Here is a 23,123-nt window from a genome sequence, read left to right on the forward strand (position 1 = left end):
AATTAACATTTTTTCTATATTTTTCATATCATCATACAAAAATTGACTGTTCCCCTCCTTCCAGTTCGTGTTATGTAAAATATTTTAAATTGCATTTATTGATCGTTAATTTTTTCTTTTATTCTTTGCATAAAATTTGTTAAAATTTATTCAAGGAAGGCAAGAAATGGCATGATACTGACAAACAACCTATCAATCATGTTAAATGACATTTCATGTATTTTCAATTCCATAACAATAACCAAAAAATATTATATAATAATTAAAACTATAAATAAACTATATATAATTGAATAAAAACATTGAATTTCTTTCTTTTTTTGACATATATTGAGATTAGAAAAATAAAAATTAGAATACTTAGAATATTATAGCAGCACTACAATTTTGCTCAAGAGATTTTTTTTATTATGTGAAAGGAAGGAAGAAAAAAAAACAATTCGAGAATTACTGATAGCAGAAAACGATAAAAACACACTTTTAATAATTAATTGAATGAAAGATCGAACTATTACAATAAAAATCCAAGGCAATATATGTGTTGAGGACCCTCCCGGGCTTGATTTTTTGATATTGGTTAACATATATAGTTATTACGAGGACTTTAACCTTTGGGAGTACTCACGCAAGGAAAGGATTTGCTTATTTTGTGGTTACAATATAGATACATCCAACCACTTTCTATTTGATTACAAAGCGATTAGTAATATATGAAACTACTTAACCTAGGTTTTTTTTTTTGTAAATTCAACTTGATTCAAAGACCAAATGATTTCTGTTTTATTTACATTGCCCATGGAGGTGGGGATTAATTTTATCTTTATTGAAATATAATTTATTTAAATTAAGATGTTTTGATGCGTCGTATATTTAACATGATTGAAGTTTGTATTGAATAGATCATAATTATGCTGAAATGTAATACCTTGTCAAATTTTTATGTTTGGTTTACTGGTACTACCATAGTGGTACAGGTATATCAAACATTAAATTTTTATGGTTGTAAATATGAAAAATATCATTAAAACACCTATTTAATATAATATTCAACGAAAATATGTCAAACCACAACTTGTTTTGCGGTCTACAACGCTCTTGCTGATAAATTTGAAGAGTTGATAGTATAATGTTGTATCAGCACATTCCTAAATTTTTTAACTAGTATATTTGATGGCACACTGATCCTATTTGTGGTACCGGTACGGAAATATTAATATCTGTAGCATACTAACATTTATATCGGAATATAACACATGGGCTGAAAAGTCCGGGGCTTCACACATAGGTGGTTCTATTGTTTACTCACCTTATATTCAGTTAGTCACAACCTTCAAAAAGACAGCTTTCTAAATTTTATTACAATTGTGTTCTGTAGCTTGTGTGTTATTGTGTTAAGTTTGACACTACATCTGTTATTTCCAAAAGAATGGATCTCAAACAACTTAGTGTTTTAATTTTACCTTGCTTCTCGATGAAAAAAAAAAAATAATAAAAAAAATAGATTTTCAAGTTAATCAATGGTTTGACAATCTTTACTAAAACTCCTCTCTATAAAGCGAATAATTAACAGATAAAATGCAGTAACTATTTAAAAAATTCATTTTCGAACACAAAAAAGTGTTTCTTTTTTTAACCTCAGATTTTTTAGCCCATGTGTTACATGTTTAAACATTTTAATAAATACATATGGATATCTTTTTTGCTACTGATTAAATTGCATTATTTGTGATCATTGAAAATTTGAATGCATAACAAATTATAAACTTTTTAAAAATAGATATCCTCATTGCAATGCATTTATTTTTATAACAAAATATATCAATACATTCATTCATAAATTCAAATACCATAAAATAAGATTGAGTTTGTGGATTTTTCAATCTTTTTATGCATAGTTAAACCTTCATACTGAAATATTTTTATACTATTAAAACAAAAACATAGCTAGTCCTATAACGTCATACACCATATCATATTTAATACATTAAATTTGAAATCCTCCATTTTGGGGAGTTTGGTAATTTTTCTCTCAAATTGTAAATATATAATAAATGAATTAATAAATTGAAAAAAATGCTAATTTTCTACTTTTGATGTTTAAAACAGCAGTAGAAAAATACCCCGAAGGAAAGTTCACCAAGGAGGAATATTGTTTCCAAAGAGCTTACCATAAAGTTAATCATAGCTAAACCAATTAAACTTTTGAAATTGCATGAAATCAGAAAAGTTTTGTCTTAGAGACAATTTTTTTTTTTTGAAAATGTAAATGCTTCATTTATTTTTATCATTAGAAGGCTTAATTAACCATTTTAAGCTACATATTACATCATTTTTTCCCCTTTTGAAAAACATTTGATTGAAAATAAAGGAGGATGATTAAAATTCGTATTTGCCATTTACTATTGACAAAAAAAACCTCATTTTTATTTTCGTTCACAAATTCATAGAGTTATGCCGTTGTTCTTTTGTTCCAATGCCTATTTAGTTTAAGATTTTCCACGTTTCACACAATATGTAACAGTATTTATTTTTATTTTTTCCGAAAAACATGCACATTGTAACAAATAAATATGGGCGTTTAAAAATATTTTGTCCCTGTGAAATGACTTAGAGGCTTTATCTTAACTTTTATGCGTTTAACTATTGCAATTTTCCTTGGTCATTTTTTGTCGTATTGCAAACTTCCGCCCCCTCCCCCTCCAGGCTTTTTCCTAGTAATTTCTTTTAATAGCAAATGTTAAATCATTAACATTTTGCATGGAAAAAATAAATCATATAGAATGACTTTGTTACTTTAAATATTAAAAAAAAATCAATCTGACGAAAAGCTTAAAATCTCATTATAAAAATTTAGACATGTACACATGTTTTTAAAAATGAATACACAGTATATGGTTCGAAGAATTAGAAAGCTCTGACTCTACATAAAACTAATGAGAGCTATAGGGTTAAATTTTATAAAAAAATATTGTAATTTTTGTATTCATTAGTCATCTTTTTACATATTAAAAGTGATCATTTCACTAATAAAAGGTTTTTAATTAATTTATTAGAGGTATCTAGATCTACTACTGACATTTGTAGTATTTCAAAAACACGTATATATGTATTTTTAGCATGAATTGTATAGTTAATTCATATTTTATCTATAACATTATATCTAAATATACTCATAGTGAGAGATTTTAAAAATAATTAATTAGTCACCTTTAAAAATATACATATTCATTGTTGTAATTTACGAGTTTAAAATTTTTTTTTTTTTTTTTTCATTTCAAAATGTATTTCTAATTTCAGGATATTCCATCTTTAATGTATGTTATTTTTTTGTGGAGTAAAATAATTATAATATAATACAAGAGTAAGGTTGAAAATAAAAACAAATTAAGGATTAATTTTTGGGAATTGTTGAAATGTTCAACTAAATATTTATTTTAATGTCTAAGGAAGAACAACAGCTGGTTAATAATCAAAATATACATTTTTTTATAGAAAAGCAGAGCTATTTAAAAATATTTGTAATAGCCGATCGTTATTTTTATTGTATATTGCAAATTTTCTTCCATATAGTTAAATAAAGATGGCCTGAAAATCAGTTAAAAATTGAACAATTTTCATAAACCATGGAACTTTTATTTATTAATTTTTGTGAATCTTTCACAACATCAAAATCTAATTCAAATACAGCCAATCGACATTCAAAACACGGATAAGAGGAAAATAAGTAGTAATATTGACAGCAATAACCCAGATATATAGATAATTTTAAAGTTGTTAAGATAACACCGAATAAATACATTGGAAAAATTATTCCCTCTTGATCTTCCCTATACGTAAGAAAAAATTCAAAAATATTTGTACATCTCCACAAAAACAAGAAATATATAAATTAGCCTCTTCATTTTTACTTAACATAAACTCCAAGAACTGGATTTATATAAAAAAATCATACTATAGTTTGATAACATTCTTTATATATATCTTATACGTATTTAAATACTTCTTTCATATGCAATTGTTTAAATTCATAATTTTAAAAGTTGCATTAAGAAATACATGTAGTAATTATTTTTATTTTTGCACAACTTATTCTTATGTCAAATTCATATATATATTGTTTTAAACATGAATCCTTTATTTTCATTTAATTTTCTTAATTTTAATTTTTTTTTTCATAGCTATATAGTATATAGCTATAACCAGTTAATCTCATGACATTGCAAAAGTTGTGGTTATGTACTAACAACATACAAGGTGTTTAGTTAATTCAATAATTGTATAAGTACCAATAAATTTACGTTCCATACTAGTCCACTAAATCACGTTATAATTAAAATTGTAAGTCCTTGTTGTACTCAGAATATAATTGATGACCGACATCGAATTAATTCTGTACAATTTATCCTATTTTATTTCCTCTTACCCCTCTTTCCTTGTTTCAGCTGATCTCCTCCAAAATTTTAATCAACATTGCATTTTACATGTTGATTTTCGTTCTTTTTTTTAGCATGCCCATTACACACACGATTTTCATCACTACTTATACATACTAATTACACACACTACTTTCAAAAAATGCTCATTTAGGCTATATATATTCATTATTTTTGCAACATATCGTTAACAAACGTATAACAGGAATGACACATACTAATATTTAAAATTCTTCCAAAATTAACTCTACGCACAGAGTTTTTTTGACAGTTGTAATTATTTATGTAATTATGATGCTTAATTATTTTTGGGTGTATTTAAAATATAAATAATATGTATATCTGTGTACAGGTAATATATGTATATCTACGATTTATTCAATGTATATACTCATATATAGATTAATCTATTTTAATTAAAATATTACATAATTTGTATATATTTACATCAAATTAATATTGATATTGAATATATCAAAGCTCTACAAATTAAAACAACCCTAGTATCTTTTCTATCAAGTACTCTTCATGTTTTTGGTAGCCTGAATTGAAATGATCTGTCCCATTGAATACAAGTGATTAAATATTTAGCCTAATTATCATATCTGGAACTTATATTAACACAGAACAGGAACAAGAAAATTGATTCATCCATTCAAATTAGAAAAGATGAGATGTTTAAAAAGGAACAGTCTCATCATCATCATCAGACTCCTCTTCTCTACTCATTGTTTACTAAATGCATTTTTAGTCAGAAGTCAGTTTTGATATTTATTTCTGTAGTACACCTAAATTAATTGAATTTACTTATAATTTTTTTTTTTTTTTGAATTCATACTTTCAATTTTCTCTGACAATCCAGACATGGTTTTAGATTGAAAAAAAATGTTAAGTTTAAGTTAAAAAAACCTCTTTCTCCCTTAAAATTGCCTTGCATGGTGGTTTTAGATTAAAATGATCTTATATTATGCGAAAAAAAAATTTGGTTAGTTGATAATCAGTATTTATCATTTCTTAAAGACATAATTAAAAAAAACAAGGACAGCGGGCAAAATATTTGTTTTTGGGTCAATTATTGGAAAACTTAAAGACAGTCCCAAATTTAACACATCGTAACTGTATCTGCCTTCTATTTACTCCTCAATTTGCATTTAAAATCGACCGATCAAATGATGTGACTGCCCCTGTTACTATAATTATATAACTTGGGAAGTTATGCATGGATCCTTACAATAGATTTAACAAATATAAATATCTAGTATGCATAATTTTATATAATTTAAAATTGGTCTAATAGGATATAATTATTTTTTGCTTAGAGTGATTAGTTTTTTTTATGAACCGTCGTTGATTTAAATTATATTTAGCTATATTTTAGTAGCAAAAAATTTAATTAAGATCGAAAAACATAACTGAAATGATCTTGGATGTAATTAAACTTCAAACACTGTTTAATGTGGGGTAAAACTAAATCTTTTATGTATTATACAAATATTTCATTTAAAATACTTTTTTGACTCCAATGAACAAATTTAAATATTAGACTGTTACGTTTTTGTATTGATATTGTGTACAAAAGCTTTTTTAAATAATTGATTGATTATTTTCAAACAATCCTTTTTATCAAAACTCAACTTGATTATATAATAAATCATATAATTTCTTAGATATATGCTGTCAGCAACATTTTAGAATCAAGAAATTAGTACATTTTATGTTTAGCTAAGCATTTGTCCTCAATATCAACCAGATTTAATTTAAAATATAGACGCTGATGAACATTTTAAAAATTTGTTAAAAAAACTAATTTAAATTATTTTAATTAATATTTTTAAAGGCCTAAAATACGGGAATAAAATATATTATGAAAATGAAATTATTTTGTAAAATATCAACTCTCAATGAATTTCAATTTGTTTTTGCGCTTATTTTTATATTTTTTATCTCTTAAATTTAACTCTGTCATCTTCTTTTTTTCTATTAAAAATATTTTTTTGAGCCATAGAGATGAGAAGATAAAAAAGTGGGGAAATATATCATTGGAAATTTTATATCCAACTAATGTATAACCATTATATATACTATAACCAATTTTTATTTCCTAAAAATGGTAGAACTATACATCTAAAAGATTTATATTTTATGTACAAAAGAGATATAAATCTACTACTGATATTTGAAGTATTTAAATGACATATATGGGTGTATAATTGATTTGTTGAGCATGACTTGTATATTTAATCACAAAAATATATAAGTATGTATGTACTTAATCTATTTAGAGATAAAGGAAAAGGGGATTCCGTCATTCAAAATATTCCACAGATTTTTGTATATAATTAACGACTTGAATAAAAAAATTTAATTTTTCATGTTTTCACATTTTAAAATTCTTTTTTAATTATTTAACAATATCTGTAACTTTTCAATATATATAATAAATTTGATTGTTGTTGAGTCTAAAAATACTCTACTAAATTGATAATAGAACGGGTACTTGTAGCAAAAAATATTTACATTTTTGAGTTAGATAATCATACTTTATAAGGCAAAATATGAATGTAAATTGTTTAGAAAACATTATCAAATTTCTGAGCTTTTCTCTCCCTTTTCGAACCAAAAATCTTACAGATGCGTTTGCAATTGAATGTGATATGTATGGATGAAAATCCGGTGTATTTTTTAGCACGCTCGTTTTTTAGAATTGTTAATTTGAAGATTTTTTTTCTGCGCGGTTCTCCTTAGTATTTGTCTTCTAAGTAATGAAACTCCTTTTTTACTACATTTAATTATATTCAAAACCTATTTGAACATTCGTGTGGGCTCGTAAAGGACAGACAATAACATTAAGGATTTGTTAAAGAGTAATAATTGTATATTCTTGTTGGACTCAGAGTAGAATTAAGGGTAGACATCAAAGTATTTCTGACCAATGTTTATCTCCTTCTCCCCCTCCTTCCTTTTCACAACTGATTGTATTCTGCTCCCTTCCAAAATGTTATTCAAATTGTCAGTGTAAGTTTTTTATTAAAAATGTTATGTCTTCAACATACCGTTTACTATAGAAATAATCGTGCTCAAAAATTTCCTTCTTCCTTCTTTTCAAGTACGTTTCCACAAAATATATATATAATTACTACTTTTTTGGAAAAAAAGTTGAAAAATACTTTTGAAGTGCATTTTTTGATATTTTTAGTGGAAAAAGTAACGAATTACTAATTTTAATACAGGTACATAAATATACTGATATATCGATAACTTTAAGTTATACACCTTTATATATGTAATTTGGATATTAGTTTCAATGTTAGATTCAAATTAATTTATGGTATGTTGATTAAAATTCTGCTTACATGTCTAAAGATAAATTTAGATAAACGTAATTATATTTTTGTTCTGCATTAATTACAGATTTAATTCCCAAAATAAATCATCCTTAGTGTTTTGAACGTTGAGAAATTGAATTCGAACTATCTTTTTCTAAGTTGTAATTAATTCTACAATTTGCCCCTTTTTTCTCATATGCTTTATTGAGAAAAGATTGCAGAATACAATGAAAGTAACGACTTGTAATCTGAAAATATATGTAAATCATCTTCTTTTCTAATTTACCCATTGTAATAAAAACAGAAAATATTGTGTACATTATGTTAATAACTTTTGGACTTTTTCTCAAAATTGATTTTTTGTAGTTCCCATATAAAGAATGTCGCAGATCAATTAATTAAAAATTAAATCAAACTACATACAAACCTTGATTTAAAAAATTATTACTTTTCATAATTATCAACGCAGTCTTTAACAAAACTTCAAAAAACATTTACTTACAGTTCATATCTAAGTGGACAATTGATACAATCGGTCGAGTTAGGTTTGTGTTTGATGCAATGCAACTGAACTCGTCATGTAAGAAGGATCGATCAAGATTGCGAAACGATACTTCATTTCTCACCGTGCCATTGGAAAGAATTTGATAGCTGTTATCGATGAGTTGACCATCACGAGACCATGTCAACGATGGTGGTGGAATACCTAGTAAAAAAAGCAAATAAAGTATTTTTCTTTCTTGTAGGTTAAAAAAAACAAAACTAAATTACTAAATTTTGTCCCCCGCATTAAATAATTTATATTTAAAGTCTTAAAGCTATTAAGTAATTCATAGTGTGATAAATTTTTATGTTGGTACATTTTAATTCAAAATTTTATTCAGGAAACTAAACTAAAAAATTATATAAGAAAAAATACTGTATGATGAATTTATCATTGTTAGTGTCATTTAGACAATCTTAATTTAGAAATGAAATCATCTTTCAAATGTGGTGGTTCAACATAAGAATAATCTTGAACAAAATAGGAAAAATTCCAAATTGTTGTTTTACATCATAAATATAACCATGTCAATATTTATATAACTTTTTCTGTCAAATATGGGCTTTATATAATAATTTATTGGATTGATTATAATACCTACTTGATTATATTTTCTATAGTCTAGAGTCTTTATTTAATATATTATACATTTTTTAGAACCAATATTACATATTAAATAATTTAAATATTATATAATCCTACATAACTGATTATGTAATTAATAAAATCTTTATACACTATTTGTGGTACTTCCCAAGAATTTATCAAAAAAATATTTTGATCTGACTGTAGGATAGTTTAATTGAGAGCACAAATTTAATCCAGTCCGAAGTTTGAGACAAATCATGCCATATTGCCTATGTGCGGATCGGTCACAAATAAAATAATAGTTATTGTCTAAGATGAACTTATGCATACATACACTCAGCCGGTCCATTTGTAACTTTTTTTTATAGAAATGTTGAGCTTTTGTAGGCTTAAAAGATATATTTTTGTAGAAAATGACAACTGACAAATTTTGAACAATGTTAAAAAAGTTTTAGAGGTCTCCCAAAGCTATTAAAGTTTTGAAAATTGACGTTAATTCAAAAATTTTGTCTTCTTCTTTTGATGCCTTTCAACCACAACCAAATGTGAATAAATTCACTATAGAGCTTTTGTTACATAAGGGAGATCTCTTTAAAAATTTCGACCTTGTTTTTCTGTCAGATCATTCAACAATTTGCCATCCCCATACAGAGTTAAAAGAAATTTAGGATCAAATTTGTTTATCAAGTTGTTGTACTTTATATCACTTGAAACGAAGGATTAATGTCCTTCTCTTAATATTAGGTACTTTTACCTGTTTTGCTGTTGCTGTTTGATTTTTATAAAAAGATAGATAATACGAACTGTGAGTAATAGGTTTTAAAATTATGCTTCACTCCTATTCTGTTTAAAATAAAAGAAAGTAACTTAAGAACAAATTAATTAAAATATTTTTTTAGAGATGATGTAGTAAAATACATCTAATCATATCTGCTTGTGGTTGGAAGACAACAAAAGAAGAAAACAACATTTTAGAATTTGACAGTGATCGGTTTTCACCCATATGTATATTTTTAGCCTATGATAGCTAAAAATTTCCATAAAAAGTTAAAAATGGAATGGTCAACATACACATATTATATAGTTAGTTTTGTTTACATCTCAAATCTTTTTTCCATTTCAATAGAAAAACTGTTACTATAATTAACATGTATATCAGTGAATATCCTTTTTAACATATTTAGGTAACTCGGGTAAAACCAAAATAAAACATATTTTTATGACTTGATACGTTGTTTACATAGACTAAAAATCATAAAATTTAAATTTTCAATAATTTCTTAAATGCAGTCAAATAAAATTTAGTGTTCAAAAATTCCCCCTCCCCCAAAAAAAATATGTATAATTTTTGCGGACACCCCTGCTATAGTTGTAAAAAATATTAACTACTGGAATGGCAAAAAAAAAAAGAAATCCAAGCTGTAATGAAGTTTTAATGAAACTATAAGGAGCTACGAAAGGCCCATGAAGGAACTTAAAATAAATACCTTCTGTATCTAATGAAGAAGTAGACAGGAATTTTTGCGATCCTTAGTCCGAATCCAATCAGGACTTACACTTATAATTCCTCAATAAATCACCTGTCTTAATAATTATATCTTCTCTACTTGAGAATGAAATGCTTTGGAAAAAAAATATATTTATAAGAATTTTTTGTTTAGTTCTTCTTGGTTTTCTCGGAGATTCTTCAAGCTATTTTAATAAAACGTCTTAATAGCTATTTCGTTTGCCTCTCAAACATTCTTCATATTGTCAGAGCTACCATGATATTTCTCGGATTTCTGTAGTATACCAGAAGTTTATATTATCTACAACTCTATACATACATTATTCAGTCTGTTCAGGTTCAAACTACAAAAAGTATTGCACTCGTTAAAGGTCATATTTTCTGAAACTTTATTAAGGTATATACACCTATGTGATTAACATTGATTGAATCATCGTTAAATTCGTTATTGTTCATTAAGGTAGATATTTTTTTAGTAGCACAAAGATCAATACATTTTTAAGGAACATAATAATATAAAAAGTGCACATACATATTGGAAAAAACCAAAAAAACTAGATAATATTGACATAAAATATTAAACACCAAAAAAGGGATTTTAATATATGTATATATTTTTGAAGTATAAGTATATACTATGTACTCTGATAAAAAAGAAACCATTATATTGTCATTCCGAATTTCATTCTCACATTATTTTTTTTAGAATATAAGTACACATGTTCACGACGTATGTTGACAATATCAGATGTTTTACATTCTTAGTTTTTCTGATATCATAAAAATGGTTGCACAACTTTTGGTGTGCTCTGCAATTTTTTACCATTGAACAAATAAAAAAAAGATGTTTTTTTTAATAAACCTGAAAATTTAACATTTTGTACAAAATCACTATTTAAGAACAACAACAATTTTTTTAAATTTTGTTATGAATTTTTCCCAAATTCATAATTTATTTTCATTTATTTTAATAGTACAAAATCGCAAAGCACGCCAAAAGATCCTTTCATCTATCAAAAAAAAATATAACTCGAAAAATGGTAAATATGGTAAACCTTTGGATATGTTAAAAAATAAAATGAAATACTACGTTTGATAATGGAATGATAATTGAATTCAGAATTCTTTTTGATCACAGCTGGCTTTATTGGTGAAACTGTTGCAAATTTATTTTTCAACTTTAACGAGTAACAAGGAATCTTTTTGTGAACTTATGGTTGTAATGAATACATTTTTTACGGAATACAGAACAGGGAATTGAAAATCTGCTACTTAAATAGGGGTTTCAAGAAGTAAGAAAATAATAACTCAGCCAATTTAGTAAATATTTACAATTTTGGAAACTTTCGAAAAAAAATAAATTTTTTTTTATCCATTGTATCTTAGTCTAAAAAAGTTAAATTAGAAAAAAATATTAACCATATTCAAAAACCTAAAAATATGATTTTGATTGTTTTTTCTTACTTTTTCCAAAATGGCATTGTTTTTTTGACCAATGTAAATACTATTATATTTCGATAAAATTGCAGAAATGTGTTTTTCCCAGAACCAAAATAGCTTTAGCATGATTGGATAAGTTTGAGGCATCAGTGTTACCCTAATATGTACATGAAAAACCTTGAACACTTTTTTCTCTGCAGATTAAGAAAACATAATTTAATTTATTTGTTAACTTTTAAAGTGCATTTATATAGTATGAGTACAATGTATAAATATTGTGCAATGTGCATTTACATGTACATATATGTATTTTAAAGAACCAAGAAACAATATACATATGTACATACAATACACAATGGCTCATCCTTTTCTTTTCTACAAATATATTTTTGAAAAGGAATTTCTCGAATACATTTATTATTTTGTCACCGCACTAAATATATAATTTATGAATATTTTTTTTATCGTGTGTGGATTCAATGTCAACTAAATAAATGTATACTAATGGTGCAAGGGCTACCCGAGGATCAGGTCGGAATGTATACAAACAAATCAGGTCGTTTAAAGTTATTTATTATATCGTTGAAATGTCATATGTGTTAATAAACAAGGATGTATTTTCCAGGTTTTGCAAATCTTACACAGTAGACTAGAATCTCAATATATCAACGTTTTCTTAGGTTTCTATGTCAGACATTGAATTTTATGGGAGGATATATTTTGAAAATTACAATTAGCATGAAAGGTAAACAGTGGCAGATTCCGTTTTCTATATAAATTGTGAATTTAACAGAATTTAAACTTTAATAAAAAAATGCAACTAACGCTAAAAATATAATTTAGATAGTAATGTCAATAACAGTGCAAAGGTTTATGTAGAATTTTGTTCATATAAAGTCTGTTGAAAATGAAATTATTATTTTCTTATTTCGAATTCTATTCTCATTTTTTTATTTTGCTGGTACTCAAATCTAGAACGTTTCCATTGTTAAATTGTTTGACAAATAAAACGAATAGACGTCTTTTGACTTGCTTTCCAATTTTTTCATTATTAAAAAAAATGGAAATAAAAAAATAACATAGGGAATAATTCTCTAACAGCAAATAAGAGTTTGTTCATTTTTCTAAAATAGTTATTCTTTACAAAATGCTAAATTTTGAAGAAAATAATACATCATCTTTCATCTCGACTTGGACTTGCAATTTATGAAAATTTTCTTATCTCTAACGATATAGAAATAATTTTCTTGGAATATGTATGGCTGTACCTTAAGTCAATTATATGATACAGTTTACTCTCCGCCTTTAGACATGATATTATTATATATGTTCTAAAAAGAACCACAGCAACTATAAAATATAGTTTAAGTAGCTCCTCTTATGCTCATTTTTTTTATAAAGTAGATATAAATATCACTGACATAATTATGAATTACTGAATTTTTTTTATTACACTTTATTCCCATGAGTCAATGACTATTGTCTAAGACCTTGTGTTTAAAAGTCATGCAACAAACATCGAGATAAAAATCAAATTCAAAAATACAAGAAATTGTTCATAATGTTTTTGTCATTATTGACTTTCTATAGGTAAATGTAGACTTTTCTGTTGTTAGAGCGTAGCCAAATTTTGGATGAAAATAAATAATTTGTTAAAAGTTTGTTTTTTTTCAAATCAAATGTGTTTTATAACATTCTAAATTTCTAATAAAAAATATTTTGCATAGTGCTATGTATCAGAATTATATTAACAAGAATAAAATTTTATTATTGGGCTCCTACGCTTAAATATTTAATAATTGTTATATTGGTTTTAGTTAAAATATTATATAAAAATATTTAAAATAACTAAAAAATAACATAATTTCATTTATAATTATTTAGTAAAATTCAACTAACTGAAGGGCGTTTGTTAATTTTATTCAAAGTAAACAAATCAAAATCTTTACGTAAGCTTTCAAAACCTCCAGTAAATCTTAATCTTATTCGTTTAGCACGGACAAGTTCAGGGTCTGTCTCGAAAAGAGCTTTTCCAAGTTCAGGCTTATCTCTGCAAAGAGATCAAGCGCCAAATAAAACTCCGCGGAATTAGTTTACCAATTTTAATCGTTTATATTATTGATTTTGTTTAAAAAACAGACAAACATTGAAGATTTTTTTATTCATCCGATCTTTAGGTGTCAAAAAATCAGTTTAGGAATTGGAAAAATTATTTCATTAAACAGAAGGGGAGGAAAATCTGTATTTCCTGTCACGCCTTAATGAAAAGTTTAGTTCGTGATAAACCTGAAATTATACCTCAGCATCTTGTACATTGAAATGTCCTATTTGTATACGTCGACTATTGCATTAGGTGATTTGGAAAGTCATCCAATAGGTTAAAAAAAAGTTGTCGCTAGAGTTGTCCTTCAACTCCGCTACTTTTCCAGCAGGGGTTAAATATCTTGGGGATACCATAATAAATAAGTTTGGGGCTTTTTGAAAGGATTTTGTAACGTCAAAACATATTGTTGATATGCATGCTGAGGATATCACTTTGATATTGGAGGCAAAGTCAGAAATCCAAATAACAAGGAGGATTGAAGTTTTAATGAACTCCTTCAAAGAAATATGAAAAAAGGTCTGGTTTGAAGATGAACAAGAATAAGGCTTAAAATAACTGATTGTTCTGTCAAAAAGAGTGACAATATTTTAGGAAGGAAGTGGGAAAGTAAAGGAGTCTTGTATACAAACCGAACCTGTTCAAAAAGTTTTATTAATTCTTCGATTCACAAATGGAATAATTTTAATCTCCAAAAAAGAATTGACCTCCTTAATTACCAAATTGTTGCTGCTAATCTTTATTCCATGGTTACCTGAGAATGCCATTGACGAAGAAAATTGCTGGCTCAATAAGCTTTTTCATCGGAGCTACATAGATTCCTTAAAAATACACAAAGGGCAGTTAGGAGAAGGGTTGCCTTTGCTTTCAAGAATTAATAAAAAAAGTTTATCAAAAGATGCTAATCGATATTTCAAGGAACTCGGAGTTTGAGTAGCGTGCATATATTTTGTCCCATCCTGCCCACAAGTAGTTAATGCTAGGACCTGATTTTATTAATGACAAAACTGATGAATTCGAGAATTTTTGGGCAGCTGTCCTCCAAAAGATCATTTGGAAAAATAAGTTATAAAAAGTAATAGAAGTTATCTTTTAAAAATGTTGGAATGGACAGTGATATCCAAGAATAAAATCACTGTTCATAATATGGAACATAATTCTTTCTTCAATAGTGGCAATTTTTTCTTCCCACTGAAAGGAGCTGCAATTATCCATCCCACTCCATTTCTGTGGCATTTAAGAATGAATTTTCCATCCAATTCCAAGGGGGAAAAAATATGCTATGGATATTTAAATTGTTTGAATCTACCGAAAATATAGAAGAAGAGGATCATGAGTTCCAAAATGTTCAACACAGATATGCATGCGTTAGTGAGAAGCCCAGGACTTCAAATTTTGAGAGATTTTATCACACTAAACATAGCTGGAATGCCAGAAAAATTTATAACGTTTTTAATTTTATTTGGCCTCTCCTCAAAAATCTAAAGTGGTCCTACAAAAACAAAATCTATCAAGTTACCCTTATCAAGCTGTAAAATCATGATTCTAGAGAAGTTGGTAGTAGTAGAGACTATCAGAGTCGTAGAAATGAGAGCTATTCTGATCGCTGTCGCAGCCAGATATTTAGTTTTCTCCGTTAGGATTCCAAGGGCGTATCAGTCTTCATGGAGCTATGCTGGGGACTTATTACACTACTACCACACATTGTCGGATAAAAACTTAAAATTATTTTGCTGTTTAATGCACAATTCTAAGAAATTTAAAAACTATTCATGATCTTCAGAATAACTATTATTTTATCCTTTTATTTAGATATTATGTAACTACTTCTCATTCTCTTTAATGAAATTTTTAACTATTTTGTGGAATGTTTTGTTTATTTATTTATTGTTTCATTTTATGGAATGAACGTTATTTTAAAAATTGATTGATAACTTACGTCATATATACACTTTTAAACATGTTTGACTTTGGTTAAGGCAACCAGAATATTTATTTATTTATATATATATATATATTTGTAACTTCTCTGAATAAGTAAAGTCTTCAAAAAAAATCCCTTTCGATTTATTGTTTTTTTAAATTTCGATAATGCATTTGATGAATTAAAAGAAATAAATAAAAAGAACTTGCTTCATTGTATAATTGCTTCTAACTTCAAACAGTGCTCAGATAAAGTTTATTGAAACAATATTAAAATCAATGATGATTGCCTTTTTTGGGTCAGTAACAAATGTAAGAGTACGTATTCTGTCCTTTATTGGCTTATACTCTGGTCTTGTGACATTTCTCTTTTCGTCAAAAGCATTGACAGAATCATAAACCGTTCTTTGAGGATATTTTAAGAGCATGGCAATGCCCACCGGGCATTGACCTGGGAGGCAGAGTTTGATTATTACACTTCTTTTGGATAGTTCAATCATAGTTACTTTTAAAATTTAATTTTACTGAATCGTAATTTTCACTACACAACCTCTCTCTTGTTTCTAAATCCATGTTGAGACATGTACTGGTAAAAGATCTGAGAGGTTTTAAAGTTTTTCTTTTTTTTTCTCTGCAACCCCCGCTATATTCATTTAAAAAAAATTAAATACATATAAATTATCTCAGACTTGATTGCTTGCTTTCAAATATAGTAAATTCTTTGTTGAGGGATCAATTTTTGGTGTTATTTTACCTGCCTCATAAATTTTACTCTATAGTTGAACAATAATTTATAGTACAAACTTTTAAACGGGGGTATTTTCAAAAAGAGTTAGTAAATATGTACGAAGTTATGAAAAAGAAAACAACTGTACAAATCCCCTAATGTGTACCTTCCTTACATTTCTATAATTTATAAGGTAAATAAAATGGAAGTATTTGTTTCATGGATTACATCACAAGAAAGAACAATAAATCATATAGAGAGAAGTAATTTATAATTATTATACCATGAATTATTGATATACGAGAATATATATATATATATACCACATAAGTAAATTCTCTAAATTATTTTTCATTTTGTGGCAAACAAAGTACTCTGTAGCAGCAATATTGAAAAAGTAATCAAATAGACATAGTAATTCTAACTATGGCCATTAGCAAAATATTCGTACTGAAAAAGTATTCATATATCTATACGGATGTCGTTTTATACTTTTATTTATTATAATGTAGGAAGGAAACAAAAGTTTTAACTACATAATCAGTAGCTTTAGAAATGATCAATTAAGAGGCAAACTATTCGCATTGTGAATAAATCAATAGTAGAAGTATTTTGGTCGTTAATAAACAAACAAAACAATTGCTCGCAAAATACTGTAAAATATTTTTAATGTCGTTATGTTAATTTGTCCTTTTCCATATGTATGTAACCTGAAAAAAATATAATCTAAATAAAAATATGTAACCCCTCAATACACAAACAAGCTATTATACTTTTTTCTTTTTTAAATTGAAACTGGATTAAAAATAACAATCAAGTAAATAGTTTGCTATACCTAAGAGAAAAGTTCTTTAAAATTATTTCACAAATTTTGAAAATGTACAAAATTTACATTTGGCATTTTTTGGGTTAATTTAAAATCTTATTCTGGATTTAACGATCATCAATTTCTATTTAAAAAAAATATATATATATAATTAGTTTTCTTGAAGGTCCACAAATTGCACTTAATTATGTTAAGTGCATCGTTATAATGAAATCATTAAAAGGGATAGATTTAAAAAAAATATATCGAACCAAATTAACTCTTATTTATCAAACAATTGATCTGAAGTATAGTACACATTTTTATGTATCTTTACTCTTCACATAAAAGGCCTAAAACAGTCCAAAATATACCTATTAAATATTGAACGATATGTTTATATGTAGTATAAAAAAAGTAGTCAAAAATGATGAATACATCAATGATCTTCATAGAAAAGGGAAGGCCGATCAAATTATCTCCGACATATTGATCGGCTTTTTCTCACTCAAAAACAACAAAAATTACGATTTGATTTCTGCAAAAAGCTTAACAATGACCTGAAGTATGATGGAAACCAAATTTTGTTTTTCTCAAACGAGAAGACATTTACAGTACATCCCGTATACAACAGGCAAAATGATAGGGTGGTAAGTTTTAGAGAAGTCAACTGCACCCTCTGTTAAGTGTCCTATAACAAACATCCAGCCTCATTATTGATGCTCGGAATTGTTTCTTCTGAAGGTCACAAAATGAAGCCAATTTGGTTCTCCCTTGGATACAGATAGACTAGCAATGATTACTTCATTATTTTGCAAACAAAAATGATTCCCTAGATATGCAAGATCATAAAACAATCAAACAAAGACGATTATAGCTTTAAACAGCTTCTGCACATATGGTAAAAATCGTGCAGGATTGGACGGTCAATAAGCTTGGCCAAAAGGACTTCTGGCCACTGCAGAGGCCTGACCTGAATCTCCTTGATTGCAGTATCAGTTTGCCAATTGAATGCAAAGCCTGTAGACAACATCACAGCAGTATTGAGTCTCCAAAGCCATCGGGTGAGAAAGAGTGGCGGTCATTGTCGAAGAACTAGCTTTTCATCAGGTACAAAGCGTTCTGGGGTCGCGTGGAACATCTGATTGAAACCCAAGATGCTGAAATTTATATATAACATTCTCTAATGAGCAATAAAAAAGTTCTAGGGAAGACAAATTCTCTATAAATTCATTAAAAGCGGCTAGTTGTAATTTATTGTTCAACGTTAATTATGTTCCAAGACTTTCTGTCGGCTCACTATATTTATATGATGTTTAAAAATAGGTCGTCAATGTTTCTTTTTCCTCATGATTATTTTTGTGATACTTCATCAATATATAAATCTAAGAACAACAAACATTCCATTATATTTCGATGTGATTATTCAACACCACGCCTGAATATTCAAAATAGTATTTGGCTTTCTTTTACAGAAAAATTAATAATAATTTGAAAAATATGTTCCTGTATAATTATTGGAAAACTTATGCAAACACCAATGTTCAAGTAATATTGTTAAACTAATTTTTAACGTTTTCCTTCAAACAATGATCCTTAAATATAACATACCTCCAAATGCATCACAAATTAAAGTCATTGTAGCTCCTTCTCGATATGGTCCAACAAATGACGTACGTCGGGTTCCAGTTTCATCAAATATGACCACTGGATTTGGAGGAACTGCAAATAAAATAATGCCATATATATATCAAGCTATTAAGAATATAATTATTTAATTTGTGGTTCCTCAACACAAAAACAAGCAAAAATAATTTTTCGTAAAAGTGTTCTAAAATTATATAAATTGATCTTTATTTTATTTCTTTAAATTTATAGTAATAATTATCCTACTCAATCCTTCGAAAAGGTCATAAATTGTACCTAATTATTAAGTGCAAATTTACCGCTGATAATTAAGGAAAAATAATAAAAACAGTCAAACAAAGACGATATACGAGTTTTCTTTTTCAATGTAAAATGTAAACCTTGTTTAAAAAAGTCAAGTAAAAATTGCAATAATTTATAAGCGAACGAAATAATTGTATTTATCAGATAAAAAATAAATTTGGGGAGTTGGGGCTTTTTCGAGATTCTGAAACTCAGTAGTGGGGATATTAATGTTAAGATCTGCTGCTCTTTACTACAGTTGGCATTTAAAAATGCATCAACTTATCCCAATAACATGAATAAAAAACCATAATTTAATAAAATACGTAGATTTATCAATGAAATATTGAGATGCTAAAATTTATGAAGTAAAAAATTGTTCAAGATAGATTTTAGACTTATTTAAGTCAATATGAACTATTTCCCTTTGTTTGATCATTCACAATTTTGTATGAAATATAAAATAGTTACAAACACCTTGTCTTTGGTAAGTGTATATGGGACGACTATTGAACAGATAATTTGCTTTAAGGGAAACGGCTATGCATTTTTATTTAAAGTGAGTACATAGCAAGTGTATTAATTGCTAAAAATTTTTGGAAATTTCTACATTGACCCTCATCAAAAATAAATTTATTTTATGGCAACAAAAGTTTAGAACATCTCATATAAATTCATATCCACTGGAACGACATTGCCAGATAAATTATAGAATAGTTAATAGATGTATAAAAAGATTTTTATAGGAGTAGGATTTCCTTTTTTTTTTCTATAAGTGCAAGTTTACCTTCACATAATATTTGACTCATGATATAAAAATGCATTTAAAATATGGTTGTAGCTGAATACAAAAAAAAAAAAAAAAAAAAAAAAAAAAAAAACTATGTTCACCCATTCTTAGAACTTTTATCAAAAAAATGATTAAGAATAAAACTTTTTTAATACTTAAGAATAATAAAAATCCCATTCATAACAAAGCAAAGTCATTTTTTTTAAATTGATCAGAATTTAATATAAATTTTTCCTTTTGATATGCTTTTCATCCATTTCCTTACTGTTTCTTTCGTTAAATCCATATTTAAGCAGACTGATAATCTGATATGTGTGTAAATGTTGAAGAATAAGGTAGAAATGTGATATTTTATACAATAAAAGTGTTAAAATATAAATAAGGATTTAAATATCTATACTTCTTTCATTTTGGCAGTTTTAAATGTATAGGTATATATATACATATTTTTATTATCAAAAATGATATTTCAGCCTTCCAAAATGGACTATAAAATTTATGTATATAGTTGTTTTCAGATTGATTTTGTAACTTTTTTTTGTTAGAAAAATTCAAATATTGAAAATAAAAAAAAATCTTTATAATCTTCTTATATACCAATTTTCTAAAGAGATTTTATATTGTAGCATTTGAACTATTGATCTGCTATCAATGGAGCGTTTTTATATGATGTAATTTTTGAATATAGTAGTTGGTCATTTAAATGAACCTTAAACAATCAAATTATGCAATAATGAAAACTATTGATCCTTCATTTATAACAGTTTTTTTTCACTTTAAAGTGACAACAAAAATTGTCCTTAATTGTTGATTTTTTGGTCATATTATTTACCCTAGATGCTTGTTTAATACCCAGATCTGGTTATAGTTTCAATTTCATTTAATTTCTTTGTTTTTTAACTCATACTGAATCTTTATAATTTAAAAAAAATATTTATTTATTTTTCTGGCAATTTACTATGGCTGATTTGAAATCAAACATCTTAAGCATTGTACTTAGTGATGTCGAGCTATTTACCAAAAAAAAAAACAACGAGCGTCGTTTGAAAAGTCCGTGCAAAGTCCAAGAGATTGCACTACTGGTGTGTATTGAGGTTATGTTTAGTTAGCAGCATCTCTTGGAAGAACACAAAAACTTTCAGCCATATCAGTCAACTTCTTTCAGTTTGGCATATGCTTGAATTGAGGAACGGTCTTTGCCTTTTTAGGGACGGATTTCCCTTTGATAATCCATTGTTTAGATTGCTCTTTGGTTTGATGAGTCTAGTGATGTATCAATGTTTCATCTACAATCACGAAACGACGCTTAAAGTCCTGCACTTCTTCTGGAACAGCTGCAAGCCGTACTTAGAGCACTTCACCCGATTTCGTTTTTGGTGAAGCTTGAGCACCCACCTCGCAGGTACCTTTGTCATGTACAAATGTTGATTCAAAATATTATGTACTTGTTCATTCCACATACCCACAGTACTAGTAATCTCACGCACATTCACTAATCTGTAATCCAGCACCATTGATTTTGTCAATGATTTCTGAAGCAGTTGCCCGAAAAGGACGTCCAGAACGTTTAGCGTCACTTGTATTTAAATGGTATTATTTTAGTCTCCTTAGGTGTTATGTATTTCATAAAATACTGTTTAATCAACATAGAAAATGCTTTTTCGTACATTTTTTTAAAATTACTCCACTTCCTCGATTACCAAACAGAAACAAATTTCCAGATTTATGCTGTATATTCTGTTAATAATCAACAGATACTTGATAATCCTCTCATCGCACACTTATCCTCGAAGAAATGGAAAGTATGTTGCTAAACACACAATTAAAAAGTATATTTTATTGCAATATATTATAATAACCTTTGTTTACCAATGTTTTATAAATTAAACCATGTTCAATCCAATGTGACAAAACTAATCTACTCCTAATTTTCCTAGTCACAAATTAAGACTAAAATGAAGATTGTTTAATATATCCACCAACTACATCCTCTCTTGTACCCCTTTGTACAACTGTAAGTATTTGTCACCATCAAATAAAATTAATTTACCTCCAAATAAATTAGTATCTTACGTTCTACCACCTTTCATAAGATTTGCAGCAATCTCAGACAAATCAACTGGTTAATGCAATCTTCCCTTCATTTCTAAGTTTTAATAGTAGACTAGAGTATTCTACAAAAATGTTACAATCTAAAAAACTCCACAGCAGCAGGCGGATGAGAAAGATTCAAAAGTTTATTTTTGTCTATATGGAAAAAATTGTCTTTGTAAGAAAATTTTGATTAATGTAGCCAAATGTAATGCTTTTATGCTTGATTTATCAATTTGGTAAAGATGTACATTTACTTATGGGACATTATTACATTTTATTATGATAGTATGATTTATGGATCTCGTTAAATGCATTTTTGTTAATAAAATATACCATTGGTAATTTATTTTGAACCATTTTTTTGGCTACTAAGCAAAAGTAATGAGTATGATAAGTATAGACACACTCTCAAACATTTTTAACGAAAAAAATACATGAAGGATAAATGGAACACCAATTGATTGATGGAAAACATGTATTTGCTTATTTTTATCCACAAATGCTACATATTTCATGAATTTACATTAGTTTTATGTATATAAGTATACTTTCATTCGACTTACAGATAACTTGTCGAAATAAATTTTGCCAAACGTGTAATACAATGTCTCGTTTTTCTGATAGAATATCTTACTAGTTCATTATTACATTTTCTATATCTATATCTAATGTCATTCTCCTATTGTACTAACACTATAATTATAAACAAATGGGTTTTTGAGGTCACATTTTGTAATTTTTTTTTTTTTTACCATTTCTAAATTTTAAAGATATCCACCAAATATTATAATTTTCATATAGCGGAGGTTTTTATCAATAAAAAAAAACTATAGCAAGTCTAAATTTTAAAAATCTCATGTGTTAACAAGCATCCAAAGTATGTTTATGTTACTTTATGATATTTTTTTAACTACAA

General features: G+C 27.0%; 1 protein-coding gene across 1 annotated transcript in view; it reads right to left on the reverse strand.

Annotated features, from left to right (window-relative positions):
• The window catches only part of LOC121117601 (neural cell adhesion molecule 2), a 434,435-nt gene that overhangs the window by 181,475 nt on the left and 229,837 nt on the right, over positions 1-23,123 (reverse strand). The window contains exons 4-5 of the mRNA XM_071888883.1: positions 19,006-19,116; positions 8,262-8,465 (exon numbers count right to left, since the gene is read on the reverse strand). Coding sequence (XP_071744984.1) covers positions 8,262-8,465; positions 19,006-19,116 — 315 coding nt within the window. The remainder of the gene's footprint in view (positions 1-8,261; positions 8,466-19,005; positions 19,117-23,123) is intronic.

Source organism: Lepeophtheirus salmonis, chromosome 5 (assembly GCF_016086655.4).
Source record: "Lepeophtheirus salmonis chromosome 5, UVic_Lsal_1.4, whole genome shotgun sequence".
Taxonomy (NCBI): domain Eukaryota; kingdom Metazoa; phylum Arthropoda; class Copepoda; order Siphonostomatoida; family Caligidae; genus Lepeophtheirus; species Lepeophtheirus salmonis.